Source organism: Plutella xylostella, chromosome 25 (genome assembly GCF_932276165.1).
Source record: "Plutella xylostella chromosome 25, ilPluXylo3.1, whole genome shotgun sequence".
Taxonomy (NCBI): Eukaryota; Metazoa; Arthropoda; class Insecta; order Lepidoptera; family Plutellidae; genus Plutella; species Plutella xylostella.
In genome coordinates, this window is record NC_064005.1 from 4,805,477 (window position 1) to 4,825,878 (window position 20,402).

General features: G+C 38.6%; 1 protein-coding gene across 1 annotated transcript; it reads right to left on the bottom strand.

The window, feature by feature from the left end:
- Positions 1–457: 457 nt before the first annotated feature.
- Positions 458–19,979, bottom strand: LOC119690991 (enolase-phosphatase E1). The gene is made up of 7 exons (XM_038107173.2): positions 19,758–19,979; positions 8,438–8,593; positions 7,172–7,314; positions 6,575–6,834; positions 5,151–5,299; positions 3,033–4,359; positions 458–2,309 (listed from the first exon to the last, which is right to left on the bottom strand). Exons 1-6 carry the CDS (start codon positions 19,854–19,856, stop codon positions 3,040–3,042), a joined length of 2,127 nt encoding a protein of 708 aa, XP_037963101.2. The 5' UTR covers positions 19,857–19,979; the 3' UTR covers positions 458–2,309; positions 3,033–3,039.
- Between the last annotated feature and the right edge of the window lie 423 nt (positions 19,980–20,402).

Consider the following 20,402-nt stretch of genomic DNA (forward strand, 5'->3'; position numbering starts at 1 on the left):
CACAGGTGTACTCCTGTGAAAGACGCGAAAGGTGTGGAAATGGCGTGATTATTTACTTGTCTAAATTGATATCAACTTTCTAAGATTACAATATAACGCGCGCATATTAAGAAACAATATGAAAATGGCGGACGGATTCATGCTAGCTCGCCCTATTCTTACGCCCCTGCCTGCCAGTCAGGTCACTACAGAAATCTAAACGATTCTAAGTTGATTCGCAATAGAAAAATATTATAGTTCTCAAGCTGCGCTAACCACGATGTTATCTTGTAGTATGAAGCTCTCGTTCCTTTGATTTTTGTAGTGACCCTACCTATGTAACTACTCCCACTTTTGAAACGGACGCTATTTTCATATTGTTTCTATACTTGCGTACGTATATTTTAATATTCGTGTATTTTGAAACTTGCATATATCACAAAGAATAATATTTTCTGGATTTAAAATAAAAAATCAATGAAAAATTCTACTTCCATTATATTTCAACGTCATTAATGATGATGATTACTAATTAAATTATTACATTTCAATGAAATGTTCAAGACTATTTCAAATGTACGTCCTACAACGAAAACTGTATGAACTTATTAAATGCTGTACGATAAATTTAAATACATCTTATTGATTAGGAATTTGCTCTTGTCTAGTCATTGTACATAACTCTACTAGGAAGTGTGATGTCTCCGTCAAAAGCAGATGCATCTTCTTCACCCACACATTTACAGAAACGAATTGATTAAATAATTCAATATTCAGTGTCTGTCATTACAAATATAATATTATATGAAATCGGCTGAAGAAGAGCATCAGATTTTAAATTTAAATTAAGGAACTTATGACAAGTGATTAGATATGAGAAAGGGCTTAATATATAGGTTGTAAAACTCAGTAAAAAATCAGTCTAGACAAAAGGATCTTTCATTTGAAATCGGCTTACAGTGTCCTCTTAAAACCTACCAAATATGACTGTACCTTTACAAATCATAGTAACGACTAGATTCCGTACTACGTGAGATTCTTATCAAAAATTATCACCAATAAAATACCTATTAAAATCAGTCTGTCAAACAAAACTATACAGAATGCTATTTTCTTGGTGATCGAGTTGACGGTAAGTAAGTGAAACATATCCTAACGACTTCAACTCGTTCACTGATAAAATAATCAATCTGCACATGAACACAAAAGTGAGAAAAAATATTTTTGATTAGATTTTTTAAAACCACATTTTATGGTTTTATACACATGGGTTTTCTATCATACAATTCAATATACCTATAAAGTTCGCTATAACTACATCTCGTTCTACTTCAGAATTTTTGCTGTCTATGTAACGATGATATTTCAATTCAAACCTATAATACTGTCATAATATATCTAAAATGATTAGTTAGATATAATGAAGGATTTGTATACCCAAAAGGACACATAAAATTATGCTGCAGTAACCTTTTCCATGTTTCAATTGTATTTCAATGGCTACGATATTGTGAGACTAGTATAAACGGCATAGGACAAATCATATGCCCATTCTATTTGAAGCTATAGACATTGCAATTCAATTAAAACATAACTTTTCTATTTTTGTTTCGCATCCATTCATAGGCGCCTGTAGGCCTGTACCAAATGTAATTGAATTTATTATTAAACACACTAGGCATTCCTTAATTCACAGTCTTTCTTAAAATAATAGTAAAACACTCCTATCTCACATAGCAATCATTATCACATACCAAACATCACAAAGGATTGTTATTACTTAAATTAAAGAGACCTGTAACCCAACTTCAAATGAAAGTGAGATGTTTGACACAAAGGTAATTCATACATTAAATTGAATACATACAATTATTAAGAATCACAATACGGTTAATACTTACGAATAAAAGTTATCTTAGTCAAATACGAAATAGGCGACAATAAGTACACACTGTAAGTATGGAATGCACCGAGTACAAGCATGGTCTTCACTGGTTTGTTATTGTAAATTAATCTTCAAAATGGGCGAAATTGACTCTGAGTCTTGGATAAGCTTCATAGAAAGTCTTTGTCTCCACCGAAATGTGCCAAATTAAGTTACAGCCCCAGAACTTTAAAATAAATATAAATCAATCGAAATATGTTTTTACCTGAACAAAAATGGAGTAAGACAGTGTATACTTTGAGCCGCCGCGGCAGTAGAGTAAAATTTCAATACACGTATAAACTAGGAAGAGTTTAGCTTGGAAGCAACCTCAGTCTTGTCATTCTGATGTGGACCAACTACCGTTCCGGTGCCCTGCATTATCCAACGATCCCCACTTACCTACCTGGAAGTGAACAACAAGCATCATTAAAACAAAGTCATGATTAATAAACTAAGCTGTTACTGGCAGTAACAGTCTTTGCTTTCTATTTCTTTATGTTTAAGGTTGCCTGTAAGAGATCGCTCTTAGCGATAAGGCCGCCTATTGTTCATTGATTCTAGTTTATAAGTATTGTCTGTATGTTTAAATATTTCTGGTGACCAATATTCTATTCTATTCTAAGCCGCCGAAGAATCTTGTCATTAGCTTGTCCGTGTCAACATCTAGTGCTATATTAGGGTTTGTCATCGTGGTGAAAGGAGTAGCCAGTCAGATTAGATTACAGGAACAGATGACCGGTAGGGTAAAAGAGCATTGCAGTCCACGAATAGGCAAGCATAGCGTGGTGCCTGGGTAGGAAGGCCGAATACAGAGTGTTGTGGCGCTTCTTGAATGCGCCGTATTAATGTCCTGCAGTTAACAGTTGCAGTTTACAGGCAAATGATTTTAAAAAATCCACCACATGGCGATGATGGAGTGATTTCATGAAGATCACATAGCAAGAGGAGAGATGTATTTATAACTAGCTTCGATGATGATTCACGTTTGTGTGTAAGTTTTAAATCACACTAGTCAGTGGGGTAAGTGTAATTAACTGTTGTTACGAATTATTTTAACTCATTTAAGTATGAAATAAACATAAATAGGGACTATAATTAATATTTAAGTTAAAAATGTTTTACTTACCAGTACCTTATGCTTCTGTAGCCTGCTCTATTGGATCAGTGGGCGCCTCCACCGCAGGGACGCTCTTGACCTTGATCTCTGCTACCTCTTTGCCTTCCTCTTTAGCTTCCACACCGTTCGAGTCCCCATTGGCACCGTTCACTGCTTTACCATTCTCGGCGGTTAACCTCGCACTTAACTCTTCCTGTTTACTGGCATCTCCGTTGAGAGCTTCTGTGTTACCGTTAGTTCCATTGCCGTTCATTTTTGCAACTTCTTTAATATCTTCGGCTTTTTCTACGGCCGCTACTTCTTTTGTTTCTGCCGCTGGCACCTCTTTCTCCACAGGCGTGACTTTTTCTTCAGCTTTGACTTCGGGTTTTTGTGATTCGGTTGTGGCCTTTTCCTCTGCTGGTTTCGATTCTGTGGGACTGCTTTCTTCTACTTTCGATTCTTCTGTGGCACCAATTTTTGATGTCTCATCTCCATTCTTTTCCTTGGCCTCTGGAACAGGTGCCTCTACAGGTTTCACTTCATCTTTAACACCGTTTGCCGCTGCACTAGACTCGGATTTCTTTGCCTCTGCTGCTACATCAATCGCTTTGTTGCTATTCTCGATATCCCGTTCCATTTTCATTTCTTGTTCTGTGTCTAATATTCTATCTACTAACTCGTTAGTATCTAAGTTTTCCGTCTCCATATTATTTTCCTCGGCAATAGAGTTCAACATAGGTTTAACCGCAATGCTATCCAGATTCGTGACGTCTTGAACTTTGGACAGAATCTCATCGCATTCCTTTTCTAGCACTTCTCCAACATTTTGTAAATCGGCCATTTCAGCTTCAACGCTCTGTGGTTCTTCTACAATAGGTTCGAGGTCCTCAATAATTTCACCAACTTCATCAATCGGTTGCTTGTCAGTTACTTCTTCAATCTCAGTTATAACAGTAGGAGTTGAGGTTTCTTTCACTTCTGTAGGTTCAGCGGTACCATTCTTCGCAGGTTCTGATTTAGCAGTTTCGACTTTAACCTCCTCTTCCATTTTAACAGGTTCCTTTTCAACTATCTTTTCGGCTTCAGTCTTATCTTCAGTAACAATTGGTTCGGCATCGATCATCGGAGCGTCGATTGGCTCTTTTGTGTCTGTGATCTCTTCAACAATAGTCTCTACTGTCACAGGGGCTTTATCTTCGGTTTTAGTTTCTTCAGTCTTGGTTTTCTCTTCCTCAACTTCCATTTTTTCAGTTTTTTCGACATCAGTTTTGGCACTTGCTTCTTCTGCAGCAGGTTTCTCTGCTACTTCTGGATCAGTCTTAGGAACTTTAGCGGGTTGCAGTGGCTCGTCTTCCTGCAATTATAGTTTAAACATTCTATAGAGAATAATTATTGATGATGATAGGTTAATAAGTAAAAGTAAGCATAATAGTTGATACATTTTCAAGCATGCATCATTTCATGCAAAAATAAAATAATTCATAACTTCTCTCACCTCAAACACCATTTTTGATTTTGTATTCTTTCATAAATGCACTGTCATAGACTCATATAGCACCATGCAAACGAAAGGGGAAAATAATAAGTTAAAGTAAAATCACAAACAATTAGATACTGACAACCATTTATTATCTACAATATTTACATTAAATTTTAACAAAGTTAGTTTATTAGTTCCTACCTCAACGACTCAGTTCGAATAATGATTATTTTTATGTGAGTTCATCATATAACATGGAAACCAAATCATAAAGTATCCATCATCTTAATCATTAACCACACCTGCACCGTATAATATAAACAGAGCCGAAGCATACATCGATTACCTACCTACAGTCTTTTTACCGGTGTTAGTTAGATCTAATGGTAAAGAAATAAAAATAAATAGATAAAAAGCTATTTAAACTTATAATATAACAATGTTCCCGAAACACTTGGTAAATAAATAAAGAAAGTTGCAAGCAGTGCAACTGGCCGTTAAGAAAAAAGAAAAATTAAAACATAATAAAATTGTGCATATTTCCCGAAAAAGTTTTGAAATAACAAAGAATTTTGCAAGCTGTGCAACAACTGGCCGCTTAGAAAAACGAAACATAAAAGTACATGCAAAGAGTTCTAGCTACTGTAAGAGGTTAAAGGTGGAACCTGTTCGGGCTTGCGCTTGTTGCTGGGCGTCAGCTGCGCGAAGGTCTGCAGCACTGGGTAGGAGTCTGTGACGTCATCCGGCAGGGGAGCGTTGCCTTCGCGACTCAGAAGTGCTGTCAGGAGACCGGCGGAGCGCGCCGCTTCCGCTTCTGGAAATTACAATATAAAACTGTTTACTGTCTTTATATGGTTGTAATGGTTGTATAGCAGTCTCTGCGACGACTACGACTACCGTTTCGTGGCTGTCAATAGTTGGCCATCATTGGTCATACCAAGGAAAACAAGGATTAACGGTGGTAAAATAGTGTTTTGAGAAATGCATTACGTATTTAACCAACCTAAACGACTAGGAAACGCGGCGATGACGGGACAAGAGTCATATCCGAACTTTTAACATTAGCTATTTTAGCATTAAGAAAATAGTGATAGAATGAGGAAGCAGTGGCCAGGCGCTCCTCTGGAGAGGCCTATTTCGAACAGTGAATGACTATTGTACAATGTAGTTACCTTCTTCGGACACAATTCTACAATTCTTCGGAATTTAATTAAGTAACTTTGTAAGTAAGTAATGTTTTTAGTAAGGAAAACATCGTAAGGAATCCCAAATATCTAGATTTAGCACATGTAAATGTGTGAATCCATAAACCCGCAGTACAAGCAGTGGAACCATTGTGGAGGGAAATGGGTCAAGCAAGGAACCCCGTTTGGACCTTGGGGATATGCACAAAGGTTCAATTACCCCAAAGCAGAATAAACCTACCAGTGGCGATTGATAAGTTATTTGTAGGGGAAGGTGTCATAAAAATACAGCTATTTTAGCATTAAGAAAATAGTGATAGAATGAGGAAGCAGTGGCCAGGCGCTCCTCTGGAGAGGCCTATTTCGAACAGTGAATGACTATTGTACAATGTAGTTACCTTCTTCGGACACAATTCTACAATTCTTCGGAATTTAATTAAGTAACTTTGTAAGTAAGTAATGTTTTTAGTAAGGAAAACATCGTAAGGAATCCCAAATATCTAGATTTAGCACATGTAAATGTGTGAATCCATAAACCCGCAGTACAAGCAGTGGAACCATTGTGGAGGGAAATGGGTCAAGCAAGGAACCCCGTTTGGACCTTGGGGATATGCACAAAGGTTCAATTACCCCAAAGCAGAATAAACCTACCAGTGGCGATTGATAAGTTATTTGTAGGGGAAGGTGTCATAAAAATACAGTGTCCCACGAAAGTTTTTTTTTCGCGAATTTCAAACTTCGTTGAACAGAAACTTCAACCCCTTTCGGCTTAGTAGACTTTTTGCAATACCCTGTAAGTATACAACATCTCACAACATGTTATAAGATTTCTCTGTGATAAAAATCCCCCTCTCTTCTATCCAGAAAATTGTGCAGCAGCACCCACTCATAAAAACCAAACTCACCTTTCAAAATATCAGTCAGGAACAGAACCTCCTCGGGCTTGCATGCGATCTGCTCGACTATCTTCGTGTAGCTGGCGGCCTCCTGCTTGGCCCCCACCGCGGTGTCGAAGTGGCCGTCGATGTACTTGAGGAGGTCCCCGGCGAGGGACTGGCCGAACAGCAGCTTCTGAGCTTGCACCGAGCCGGATGAATAGATGTAGACTTTCTGCCCTTCTACTGAGTGCCATTGCTCGAGCGCCGCTAGCACGTCGTCGTAGACGCTGGAAGGAGGTGGCAGGCGGGTTTAGTGGTATGTATTTTTATTAGGGGTTATTTATTGTGTTTCAAAATAAGGGTTGGAAAGAGCTGAAGATGCTGAATGAGACGTTTGTTGTTTGTGGATTTTGTACAGAAACAAATTAACCATATAACGGACGATTGTTCCTGTTGTGTCGTGGCGGGCTTAATCGAGTCTTTACGCAGAAACGTACAGTGTGGGCAGCAAGCTTTGCATGATTAATAATAATGATATTAAGAAAGAAGTGTGAGATTTTCAGTCATGCATGATACAGAGACATAATATAAGTACACAGATATTGATAATCATAAAACACTTACTGTCCCTTGATGTCGCCGTTGTCATACCCCTGCTTCCAGATGAGTCCCTGCAGAGTCTTGAGTGGCGCCACCTTGCGGTCCGCGCCCATCAGCCACTTGACGTTGTTCACCAGACCCTCGATCTGGTCTTCCTTGGACGCATCCTGGAAAACCGAAAGAAATATTTATAAGCACCAGTTACAGTTAGATTTAGATCATCATCATCATAACCCATCACATACCCACTGCTAGGGCTCAGGTCTCCTTCCAATAAAGGAAGGGCCTAAAGACCTAGTTGTGCTAACTACATTGCCGTAAAACCAAGTTAAACCATAGTTCACTATACTAGATATCGCCACTTCGCCAATCGACGAAAGTCGAAAGGGTGACTAGACTAGACAATAACTGTAATACTAACGCCTACAAACACTGCCGTGCTTTCCTATTGATGTGTTCCACCCAGAGTAAAACTCAATCAATTCAGTAAAATCAATTTATGTTTTGATTTTTTTTAGAAGATAGATAGGTAGATGACTAATTCTGTGTAATCTTATCGGGCCTATTCCGGTTATTATAAAGATAATCTTTAGAAATTAACTAAGATATAGGCATCATCATAACCCATCACATACCCACTGCTAGGGCTCAGGTCTCCTTCTAATAAAGGAAGGGCCTAAAGACCTAGTTGTGCTAACTACATTGCCGTAAAACCAAGTTAAACCATAGGTCACTGTACTAGAAATCGCCACTTCGCCAATCGACGAAAGTCGAAAGGGTGACTAGAATAGACAATAACTGTAATACTAGCCTACAAACACTGCCGTGCTTTACTATTGATGTGTTCCTCCCCGAGTGAAACTCAATCAATTTAGTAAAATCAATTTATGTTTTGATTTTTTTTAGAAGATAGATATACCTATCCATCTTCTAAAAGGTAGATGACTAATCCTGTGTAATCTTATCGGGCTTATTCCGGTTAAAATAAAGATAATCTTTAGAAATTAACTAAGATATAGGCAATTTTAACTCTAAAAAGGGGAAAATATCTATTTATACTCTCGACTGACGAATGGTCATAATCTAGATCGCTAGGAGATAGATCGCCACATTGCAAGCTATACCATTTCTAGTCGTCAACAAAAACTACAATTTCCATACTATAGTCGCAGAAACTAAAGCTGTCAAGACCTATTTTATATTTCGACGACTTCAGCCCATTCACACCAGTACGAATCGTCGCTGACGGATCAAGTGTGAACAAGTCCTTAATTAAAAAACAGCACAAACCTCAGCAGGGATCTTGACGACGCCGTCGACCTTGTTCTCCTCATCCTCTAGCGACAGCTTCCTGAGCGCGGCGGCGGCCTCCTTCACCTCCGCCGTCTCCCACTGCGCCTCTAGGTACTGCTTCACGTGCGCCGAGGCATACGGGAACAACTTGTCCTGGAAATGTATTGGTATGTGTAAACCGGGCTTAAATAGTGATCTGTGATAGGCCGGTGTTCAGTAGGACTTCTGGATGGAAAGAATGCTCACGACTGTAATCCCCGAACCCCCGAAGGGAGTCAGTGGTGACTCGCAAGCGTGCCATCCGCTTTTCGCTGTCCATTTGTACTCATGTGATAGGTCAAGCCGTATCGCCGTAATTGAATGAGTACACATTAACTCCCTTATTCATAGAAAAGTTACAGAACGTTTTAGCTAATTAACTGTTTTGTCCCTCACTGACAGAGAACAATTTGTTTTTTATTCGATTAAGCTTTTTAATGTGTTCATCGTGAAATGGCACCACATCTAACTCCTATAACTGCATCACATCTACAGACGACGTCCAGACCAGAGTAGTTGACGTTAGATGTCTGCCTATAGTTATAAGCAGATATCTAACGCACAGTTCAATTAAATGAAGGCATTTGTGATGCAAAACGCATCGCGCCCATCAGACTGTTCAATCAATAAGATGCTCATAACCCAGATTGACTGTTGGCGAGGACCCAAATCAATCAGTACCTGCCCCTATGCACTGACGCAAATAAAACCTGTGCTCTACTTACTATCACGGCCATGAACTTTTTCAAATCGTAGGTACATAAAATCGTGCGTAGACGCATTTCAGCTGCTGCAATTTATTTCTATTGCAATCGTGTCTGCTGCACCTGAACGTGACATGATGGTGTGAATGAGAGCTGCTCCAGCTCTCATTCGTGAGGCCGTGGGTTCGAATCCTGACGTGCATCAATAAATTCTTTAGAAATAAGGAATTTAAGTGCCCTGGGCTGGACCATCTTTGGCATAAAAATATGTATATCATCAGAAATGGCCATATCCAAATTCGGGAGAGATCCAGGTTAAAGAACATATAAAAATAAGTCTCTCATTCACCCAAAGGTTGCCTGGAAGAGATCGCTTTTAGCGATAAGGCCGCCTATTGTGCTTACTCCTTTTGTTATTTAATGTATGTTGTGTGTTTTGTTCAATAAAGTTATATTGTATTGTATTGTAAAAATTGTTCCGGTGTATGTCGTGTTTTGTGAAAGTTACAACTGGATGAAATAAAGTAAGTAATTTAGGTTTGTTGGCACGCGATTCGGGTCACACACCTACGACGTCCAATTTGTATCTGCAGGGAGCAGCCAATGAATGTCAATCCAAACTAAATAGTATCCTTGATAACACAAAACAAAGAGATAAAACATTATCTCGTCGTAAGGTATGTATGTACTTATTTCAGTTCGTAAAACTTTTTTTAATTCACCGTAAAAATTAGGTTTCGTCTCAATCATCGTTAAAATTACTTGGGGCTCAACGCAAATTATCCGAACAGAACGAGAATGTTTTAGTTTGTATAGCAATACACATAGTTGATGATAATTTTTCTAACATAACATGCTCTGAAAGCAGCATATTAGGTATTAGCCAAAAAAATATATTGCATATTGGATAACAATGTAGTATAAAGTTCTATGTTCGAACAGAGATGGCTCCGGAATTTCTTGCCCGTAGAATATAAGAGCCCTTTCCGAAGTGGAGGAGATTAGTGAACCCCAAGCATGGTCACTCCACCTCAAAGGCTGCAGATACGAAGTCAGTTACGAGCCGTTAGGTTACATTCATCTTCCATTACGTCTCGGTTCTCTTCCTTCAAGCCCTAAATGCAAAGACTACTCGTCCGTTTCCCTCATCTTACCAAACACATCTATTATTTGTACCTATGAAGTAGAAGATGCCAATCTACTTTTTAAAATGCAACGAATTCGCATGGATACGCTCGCAATTACAACCCTGAAGTACTTATTAGCATATCCTGCGAATTACAACCGTCTGGTAGACGACAAGGCAACCTTGAATCTGCGAGGAAAATACAGGGCGGGCAGTGTGTTCCTAGCTACCTGTGGCTACCCACCTAGCCTGTTTAGGTAGAGACCAGGTAGGCATGTGTTGGTGAAATTGCATTTAAGATGCAAGGCTATGGGTGAACGGCCGGGCCCGGAGGCCGGCGAGTCTCCAAACCGGATAGCTAGACGTCGATGTCGCGGCTCGACCGAAACCCATAAAGTCCGAATTGTTCGTTACGTTTAAAATCGCTCCAGAATTCGAACATTTCCCTCTAATAATTTACGCATTGGTAAAGTTGTATAGTATAAGCCAAAAGAGGGTCACTTAGGTGACCATAATACACCAGAATTATAACAGATATTGTAGGTAATTTGCAGATGCAAAATTTCAATTTGTTAGATAAACGGAAAAGCTGGTATTTTATAGCTGGTTAGCCAAAAATTAAAAATGACGATAAAAAGTGGCTACACTTAATTTTGGTATACATAGATGGGTTCCGCTCATCTCGCATAATCTTTATTGACCAAAACTCATTTCGCATAACTCGTATGGTCTAAACTTTTTTGGCCATCACTTTGCCTAGACTTATGTGGCATAAGGCTCGTTTCGTCTAAAACTCTTTAGGCACAATCTTTAAACACCTAAGTTTCGTTTGCTCAAATTTATGTTCGTCTATACCAGCTATACTCAAACTGCGGCCCGCGGGCCGCATGTGGCCCGCCGGGCCTTTATCAGTGGCCCGCGTGCCATGAGAGATAATAGAGAATATACATTCTGTGTAAAAAGTATCGGGATTAAGTATATCCATAAAACAAAAAAAATGTTTGTTATTCATCCAAATTTATTTTATCACCTTTTAAGTTTGCTCCTTCAGAAACGATACACATACGCCAATGAATTATACAATCATCGCATTTTTTTAAACGCTGTTTTCAGAGTTGTGTTTAGTACTCGCGGCGATTTTTCCTTATTGTCTTCTATCGATTGTTAGTTAAAGTCATGTTGACTCTTGACTGTTTTCTTTGACTATCGTGGTGTTCTATTGATTGAAAACAGTGCCTCGAAGTGGTAATTTGAGTTTAGGAAAAAAAGAGGCTAGAGCCGTGAGCTGCAGCCATATCTGGTTAATGTGGTGGATGCTCAATGGTAATGATGATCCTTGTGCGAAAGGCGCGATATCGTGGTGAAAAATCTTTTCTCGAATGTTTTTCCACAAATCTGGCCTTCTTCGTCGAATTTGCTGTATTAAATTCTACATAACCCGCAAATAAAATTCTTTTTGTTTGACTTTCTGGCAAGAATTCCGAGTGCACGACACCACAATTTTTTTTATTTTATTGATCTAATACCGATACTTTTTACACAGAGTAGTATATGCATGTTGAATAAAAATATATAAAAGAAATGTGTTTTTTCATATTATTATTCGATAGTTTACATCGGTTTATAGTTTTATTATAATAGTTAGAAAACAATTTCCTTGCGGCCCGCGACACCATGACTTAAACGTGTGTGTGGCCCTTATATAAAAAAGGTTGAGTACCAATGGTCTATACCTATGTATAATCTTGTTTCTCGTAATGTTATCTTAATAAATAATACATTCAGGCCCTGTTTCACAATGTCTGGTTAGTAGCCACTAACCAGACATTGTGAAACAGGGCCTGAAGTAGTAGTAGGTAGCCACCTGTGAGATAAAATACATGCTGTCACTCTCTGTTATTATTTTTTTGACAGTGACAGCATGTGTTTTATCTTATAGGTAGCCACTAGCCAGACATTGTGAAACAGGCCCTCAGTATGTAGTAAATGTACAAATTGTAGTATTTTTCTCCTACATCCCGAAAATCACGATATTGTATGTGGGATGTGAGAATGGAACGTTATGACTTGAGTAGAAAGGAACGTAAGGTGAGTGAGTGAAAGGACCGGAAGAGCGAGACAGAATGAAGGAGACGAAAAAAAGATGGAAGACTGATTAGGCGCGTTGCTATTTAATAAATTTTTAAAAAGAGTTTAAAATAAAGCTTCGGTACTTAAACTGTATCTAAAAGTGTTTGTTCTTGACCACCGATCCCACAAATTTTGGGGGCTCGTCCGGGATTTGGTCAAAAACAGAAAAACGACGGACGACGCAACGACGAAGCACGTGCCCTAACCAACAAGACGAAGACGAAAATTTTTCATTTTGTGTTTTTACGACGACAAAACCAAAATGACCGGCAGAGAAAGGACGACCACGACGACGACCACCACGGATCCGACGGCTACGTACCTCGACGGCATGTTGAGTCTGAATAAATTCGACGGCGAAGACGACACCTACTCGTCAACAAAATGGGCCGAGGACATCGAAGACAACTCTGAAATATTCAGTTGGACGCCGCAACAAAAACTTATTATAGCCCGAAGATCACTATCAGGTACCGCAGCACTGTGGCTGAAGACAGAGAAAGTTTTCAAGACGTTTGAGGAACTGAAGACGGCCCTCCAAAAGGAATTCCCCGACAGCATTAACACCAAAGAAATGCACGAGTTAATGTCAGCTCGTAAGAAGCAGCCCAGTGAGACCTATCACCAGTACATGCTCGTCATGAAAGAAATGGGTAAGAGAGCAAAGTTCCCTGATTATGTATCAATACAATACATAATAGAAGGCATCAAGGACGCGGAGGTGAATAAAACAATCTTGTACGGCTCTACGACGTATCCCGTCCTGAAAGAAAAACTTAAACTATACGAGCAGATGAAGGAAAAGGCGGCAACAGCGGCAGCATCTTCAAGAGAGACGACGACGAGCGAGCGGACAAGGAGGCAGCCTGCAGCAGTCCAGCCATCCCAGAGAAGTCCTGCTATAAGATGCTTCAACTGTGGAGAAATGAACCATGCATCGCGAGAGTGTCCATATAAGAATCGTGGCATGAAGTGCTTCAAGTGCAATGAGTTCGGCCATATTTCGTCGGCGTGCGGTCATTCAACATGGCATCAAACTCAACCGAACTTCCGGCGGCGGGAATCACAATTTCCAGCGCAAGTTGGTCAAGTTGGCAGCACTGGAGGCGAGAGACCCGAGCGACATCTGGCGGCGTCACAGGACATACGGAAACGCGCCATGTTTACGAAGGAAGCGGACATGACATTGACAGATTTGACAGATGAAGACCAAAGACTAGGTACAATTTCAAGACGTAAACAAACAAGCATGGAAGTCGAACGACAACAAACCGACGAAAAAGTTGAAAATAAACGATGAATGGTTCGAAGTATTAATCGACACGGGTGCAGAAGTAAATCTCATGACGGAAGACGCATACAAGAAGATAGGAAGCCCTGAATTAACCTGCGAAAAGTTATTGTTGTGTGGACTTGGACTTGTAAACATTCAAAGTCGTGGAAAAGTTTTAATCAATGTTTCTATGGATGGACAGTATTATAGTGTTACTTTTCATGTTATGCCGAATGAAAGTATGCCGTATGATGTGATAATTGGGCAAGAGTTTTTGAAAGATGTGACTTTGGTGATGAATGAGGGAAGTGTGTTTTTCTGTTCGAAAGGAGAAGAATGGTTGGGTAAAATAATGTGTGTTTCTTCTGTTATAGATACAATTGGCTGCCATGAGTATGAACAAGAGTTGTTGGACATAGTGGACCAGTATAACCCTAAACAAATCAAGGATGTGCCACTACAACTTAAAATTGTTTTGAAGGATGACATTCCAGTGTCTCAACGACCAAGGAGATTGTCATTGGCTGAGCAGAAACTAGTGGAACAACAGGTAACTGAATGGTTACAAGACGGTATCATTCAGGTGAGTTTTTCAGACTATTCCAGTCCAGTAGTGTTGGTAAAGAGGAAAGACGGACGTTTAAGACTATGTGTTGACTACAGGCTGATTAACAGGAAGATTGTTAGAGACGAGTATCCTCTACCGATCATAGAAGACTTGATAGACAAGCTGCAGCCGGCAAGAGTATACAGTGTGATTGACTTAAAGGATGGATTTTTTCATTTAAAGGTCGAGCCATCATCGGTGAAGTACACAGCCTTTGTAACTCATCAAGGACAGTATGAATTCTTGCGTGCTCCCTTTGGATTGTCAATATGCCCAAAGTATTTCATGCGATTTGTGTCAATTATCTTCATGAAACTGATAGCCGAGAATAAAGTTGTGATATTCATTGACGATTTGTTAATTCCAGCTGCTGATGAGAAAGAGGGTATCGAAAGACTTAAAGAAGTACTAGCTGTAGCCGAGGAGTATGGACTCCAAATCAACTGGAAGAAGGCAAAGCTGTTATGCCGTGAAGTGGAGTATCTCGGTCATGTGATTGGAAATGGAGAAGTGCGACCTTCATCCGACAAAACTGATGCTGTTATGAAGTATCCAGAACCTCGAACCGTAAAGCAGTTGCATAGCTTTGTGGGACTGACGTCGTATTTCCGCAAGTACATAGAAAACTATGCTCAGATTGCCATGCCGCTAACAGAGTTGTTAAAGAAGGACAAAGAATTTGAATTTGGTGAAGAGCAAAGAGTGGCATTTAACGTGCTGAAGGGAAAACTGAGTAGCCAACCAGTTCTAAAGATATTTAACCCAACATTACCAATAGAACTGCACACGGACGCTTCCTGTATTGCATACTCAGCAATACTTCTGCAAAGATATGACAATGGACTTCACCCAGTTCACTATATGAGCAAAAAGACGAATGACGCAGAGAAGAAATACTCAAGCTATGAGTTGGAGGCTCTAGCCATAGTAGAAGGAGTAAAGAAGTTCAGGCACTACTTGTATGGATCACACTTTAAGATTGTTACAGATTGTCAGGCGTTCGAACTAACCTTAAAGAAGAAGGATTTGACAACCAGAGTGGCAAGATGGGTCTTGCTATTGGATGAATATGATTATGAGATTGAGCACCGACCAGGCAGCAAGATGAGGCACACAGATGCATTGAGCCGCATAGCATGTGTGACAAATGTCAGCGAACAGATAAGACAAGCACAGCAACAAGACGATGGACTGAATGCAATCATGAACATTCTGAAAGAAAAACCATACGAGGACTACATGTTAGATAATGGTATGCTGTATAAAGGAGAAGATAAATGTTTAGTAATACCCAGAAGTATGGAGCATGACATCATTAAGAAAATACATGAGCGAGGACATTTTGGGAAGAGGAAAATGCTAGAGTTGCTAAATAAAGACTATTACATGAAGAATGTTAACAAGAAGATTGAGGATTTCATTGTGGGTTGTATTCCCTGCCTTTTAGCAACAAAGAAGGAAGGTAAACAGGAAGGATTTCTGAACAGCATTGAAAAGGGCGGTCTACCATTGGACACTCTGCACTGTGACCATATTGGACCATTCCTGGAGACTAAGAAGAAGTATAACTACATATTAACTGTCATAGACGGTTTCACCAAGTTTGTATGGCTATTTCCAACCAAAGGAACAACAAGTGCTGAGACGATTCATAAGCTACTCATTCTGCAGCAGACATTTGGAAATCCACGTCGTTATATTACAGACAGAGGATCCTGCTTCACCAGTCATGACTTCAAAGAATACTGTGAAAGAGAAGAGATACAGCATGTGTTGATAACCACTGGAGTTCCACGGGCGAACGGACAAGTCGAGAGAGTTCACCGAACTCTGATAGCTGTTCTTACAAAGATGTCTATCGCAGAGCCAGGACTATGGTATAAGCATGTAAGCCGTGTACAGATGGCTCTGAACAGCACATTCCAAAGAAGTATCAATACAAGCCCATTTGAATTGCTTGTTGGCACAAAGATGAGATGCAAAGAAGATATAGAAATCTACGACTTAATATTGCAAGAAGAAAGAGAAAATTTTAATCAAGAAAGAGAAGACCTCCGGCAGCAAGCGAAACAGCAAATATTAAAGGTTCAACAAGAAAACCAGCAACAGTATAATAAGAAAAGGAAAGAAAGTAATAAATATAAGGAAGGTGACATTGTGGCCATAAAGAGGACACAATTTGGTACCAGTATGAGCTCAAGCCGAAGTATCTAGGACCATATCGAGTAACAAAAGTGAAACGAAACGACCGTTACAATGTGGAAAAGATAGATTTATCAAAAGAGGGTCCAATAAAGACTAGTAGTAGTAGTGACTACATGAAACCATGGCCTACTAATGACTCGGACGAAGGTCTAGGTGAGTAAGATTGTTTTACAGAGATGAATGAAAGAAGTAAAGATTTAAGTATGCAAGTAAAGTATAAGTTGAGTTGATGTATGATAGGATAGAATTATTAGAATAAGAATAGGATGTGTAACTTTAAGGTTTACAAGTTCAAGGTATGTTCAAGTAACTGTTATGTTGTAACTTTTATGTTCAAGTGTAACTTATATTACACAAAGTTAATTTTGTTTTGTTTTATTAAGAGTAAAATATGTTTTAACATGTTATGTTTAAAGGCATCATTGTTTTTGTTATTGTAAAAGACTGTTTTCTATTACTGTATAAGACTGTGTTCTATAAATTTATAAGACTGTTTTCTGTAACGGTATATGACTGTTAAAGTATGAAAGGCTGAGGGCAGCCTTTGCTTCAGGATGGCCGAGTGTGGGATGTGAGAATGGAACGTTATGACTTGAGTAGAAAGGAACGTAAGGTGAGTGAGTGAAAGGACCGGAAGAGCGAGACAGAATGAAGGAGACGAAAAAAAGATGGAAGACTGATTAGGCGCGTTGCTATTTAATAAATTTTTAAAAAGAGTTTAAAATAAAGCTTCGGTACTTAAACTGTATCTAAAAGTGTTTGTTCTTGACCACCGATCCCACATGTATAATCAAAAAATCGAAAGTTAACGACCAATATAATTATTACAAACCCCATAGATCGAAACCTAAAAATAGGTGCGACGACGAGCAAAGCGAGGAGGAGCGTGTTAGGTGCACATGTTCATCAAAACCAAAGCGAAGTGCAGCGAAGCGGAGCGGAGCGTTTTCCAAACAGCGGAAACAATACAAGGCAATAGTTTGCGCTATGTAGGGAGACGCTCCGTCAAAGTTAAAGCCAAACGAATATTATTACTTTGTATAAACCTAATAAACCTATGCCATAGCATTATTAGGCTATTCAAGATTTGGCCATACCATTATTAGGCTAAACAATGTTATGCGAAATAACTTTTTACTAAACGAGATTTATGCCATACGATTTTCGGCGTAACGAGACTTTGACCAAACGTTACTATGCAATACGAGATTAGGCAAATAAATCTTATGCCAAAAAAGGTAGAACCATACATAGATACCTACATGATAGGTAAATGAGAGTGCCTAATTTGTTTGATGATGGTAGGTATGACTACTAGCATATGACTAGCAGAAGTGTTAAGTCTTAATAGTAGGACCTAGATGCAAGTAGTCAACTTAATTGTTGGAATGGAGCCTTTTCTAAGCTGTAATGAATTATGAATGAGTTCATTATCACATCAGTATAGTTGTAAAGTTGTTATCACTACTTATAACACCTAGTAAAAATACAAACATCTAATACTTATAAAAGCTCCTATTACAATACACATCTAGCTAACTGTCAGCTTATACAAGTTATACATAAGTCAGTGTCTGACTGTAAATAATTTAAAACTAGAACATTAAATTCCTGTAATTATACAGGCACTACCGCAAATGCAAAAAGAACTGTACTGGATGTAAATGACAAAAGTGTCTTTATTATGAATTTGCTATGAAGTGTATCCTAAATGTGTGTAGTAGGTAGGTATATTTTTAGGAATTCTGTTCTAAGCATGAGCTTTCATACAGGCACTACCACAAATGCAAAAGGAACTGTACTAGATGTAAATGACACAAGTGTCTTTTTTATGAATTTGCTATGAAGTGTATCCTAAATGTCTGTAGTAGGTAAGTATATTTTCAGGAATTCTATTCTAAGCATGAGCTTTCATTTTATAATAATTTGACTGTAGACCTATGTAGGTACTCATAATTAATCTGTTGCTTGGACTGCTTCCTGAATAGGTACAATAGGAAAAACAAAAATAAGAATGATGATTGTTTAACAACAGTGGCAGTGTAATACTAGGATACATTTATCATGATAACATTGACCCTAGAGACACTATCAGACAAGAATGGCTATTTATTAGATGTAAAATGTTATCAGTGGTGTAAAAACCGCATGTTATTAAATTTTAAACATCATTTGACAAATACATTAGTATGAAAATGTGCAGCAGACATTTGATCTCAAGTCTATTGACTGGTGAGAGTAAATAAAGATGGATGTATACCTAATTATGTATAAAATTTTATCATTAGTGATTGATAGGTAAGTAAGTCGGTACCTACCATGTTTTTTTTTTTAAACTTCAATTAGTGTTCATGCAGAGTTGTGTATGAAAGATTTCATTGATTTTATATGTAGGTAAGTATACAAAAACAGTTATGGTTACTAGTTACTAGGTAAGTAGTCACATAACTTTACAATAGTCACATTTTAAATATCTCAAGGACTACCTCTGATTTTTTTCCTTGGAATTCGTAGACAAGGTTCCTACCTACTTTATAAAAACCACGTTTCATCGCGTACAAAGAATACAAAGAGCTTCGAAATTGCCTTTTGTGAAATTTCGGTCTCCGTCGCACACGGGAGCAACGACCGTACGAGTGAAAGAGAAGGAAGACGTGAACTTGCATTACAAAGTAACTGTCCTGTTTTTTACGAGCCAGCTGCTTGGAACAGCTGTTCATGCCGGCTTTCTATCACCTTGTCAATCAACGACTGAAGATAGAATAATTATGTACTAAATTATAAACTCTGCCCAATACGCCAACAACCACCCTAGACTACTTGCATAATAAATCAATTAACTATACATTTTGTTAAAGCAGGTAGGTAAGTATTCCATGAATATTACGAACCGCGACCGAAAGCAAATCATACGGGCCCAATCAGTGAAAGCACTACAAATTGTATCTTTCAAACTACTCAAACAGCTGCTAGCGAATAAAAATATGCCCTATTTATGTTAAAATTTAACAAAGAGCTCGATAGGTCCGAGAGGTACCATTTTGGATTTCATCCTCCATGTTGCGGATCCGAATTCGCAACCATTTTGAAAGAACGAAATAACGGGAAAAAATAACTTTCACGACATCTGCTGTAGCGAAAAACAAATGAAAACTTGTAACATAAATAACACATTAACTCTAATCACATGGTGGCACAAAAAACACCGGCCGGTCAATCACCATTGGACCTACCTTAACAAAGCTGATCGATGTTGTTGTCCCTTCTATGTCCAGTAGTAAAACTTTCGCCTTCTTAACGATGTCACCGATATCCTTAATACAATTAGCCATTATGCAAGCAAATAACTTGCTAAAAAGATTATTAGAAAAGGATTTATAAATCTGCTACCCCACACCCGACAAAATAATTGAGCGATACGCGGTCGACGCAAGTGCGGGGTGAGCAAGACTGATTTTTTTAAACCAATGAGGGAAAGGGAAGGATATAATGACCACCGGAAGCACAAGTGATACCAACTTAACATAAATAAATAATGCCATTTACCACATTCAAAAACTACCAAGTTACTTATCAATAGTTTTAGTTTAGATTACTTTAGATACAGAAAAATGAGTTTAATTTTAATAAACAAAATCTTTAATTTTCATAATATTATTACATCTAGTAACTGCAATCTCAATGGCAAGGTTAATGCCTCCTTTTCACACACTAATATAGGTTTGGATGACGTGAAAATACCAAACCAGTATTTTGCTCTAGAATGGCAACATTATTCGTATGTCATAGTTGGCGTGACTGGAAAATATTTGGCGGATTATTCAATTTTCAAATTCAAATCACCAATACAGAACACAAAACGATAGGGATTCGGTTCG

What these genes read in the sequence shown, in the direction of transcription:
- LOC119690991 (XM_038107173.2), bottom strand. Translation starts at nt 19,856, where the DNA reads ATGGCTAATTGTATTAAGGATATCGGTGACATCGTTAAGAAGGCGAAA. An exon ending in TCGTCAAGATCCCTGCTGAG is followed by an intron (nt 7,315 to 8,437) that starts GTTTGTGCTGTT and finishes TCGGTTTTCCAG; the next exon opens with GATGCGTCCAAGGAAGACCA. An exon ending in AACGGCGACATCAAGGGACA is followed by an intron (nt 6,835 to 7,171) that starts GTAAGTGTTTTA and finishes ACCTCCTTCCAG; the next exon opens with CGTCTACGACGACGTGCTAG.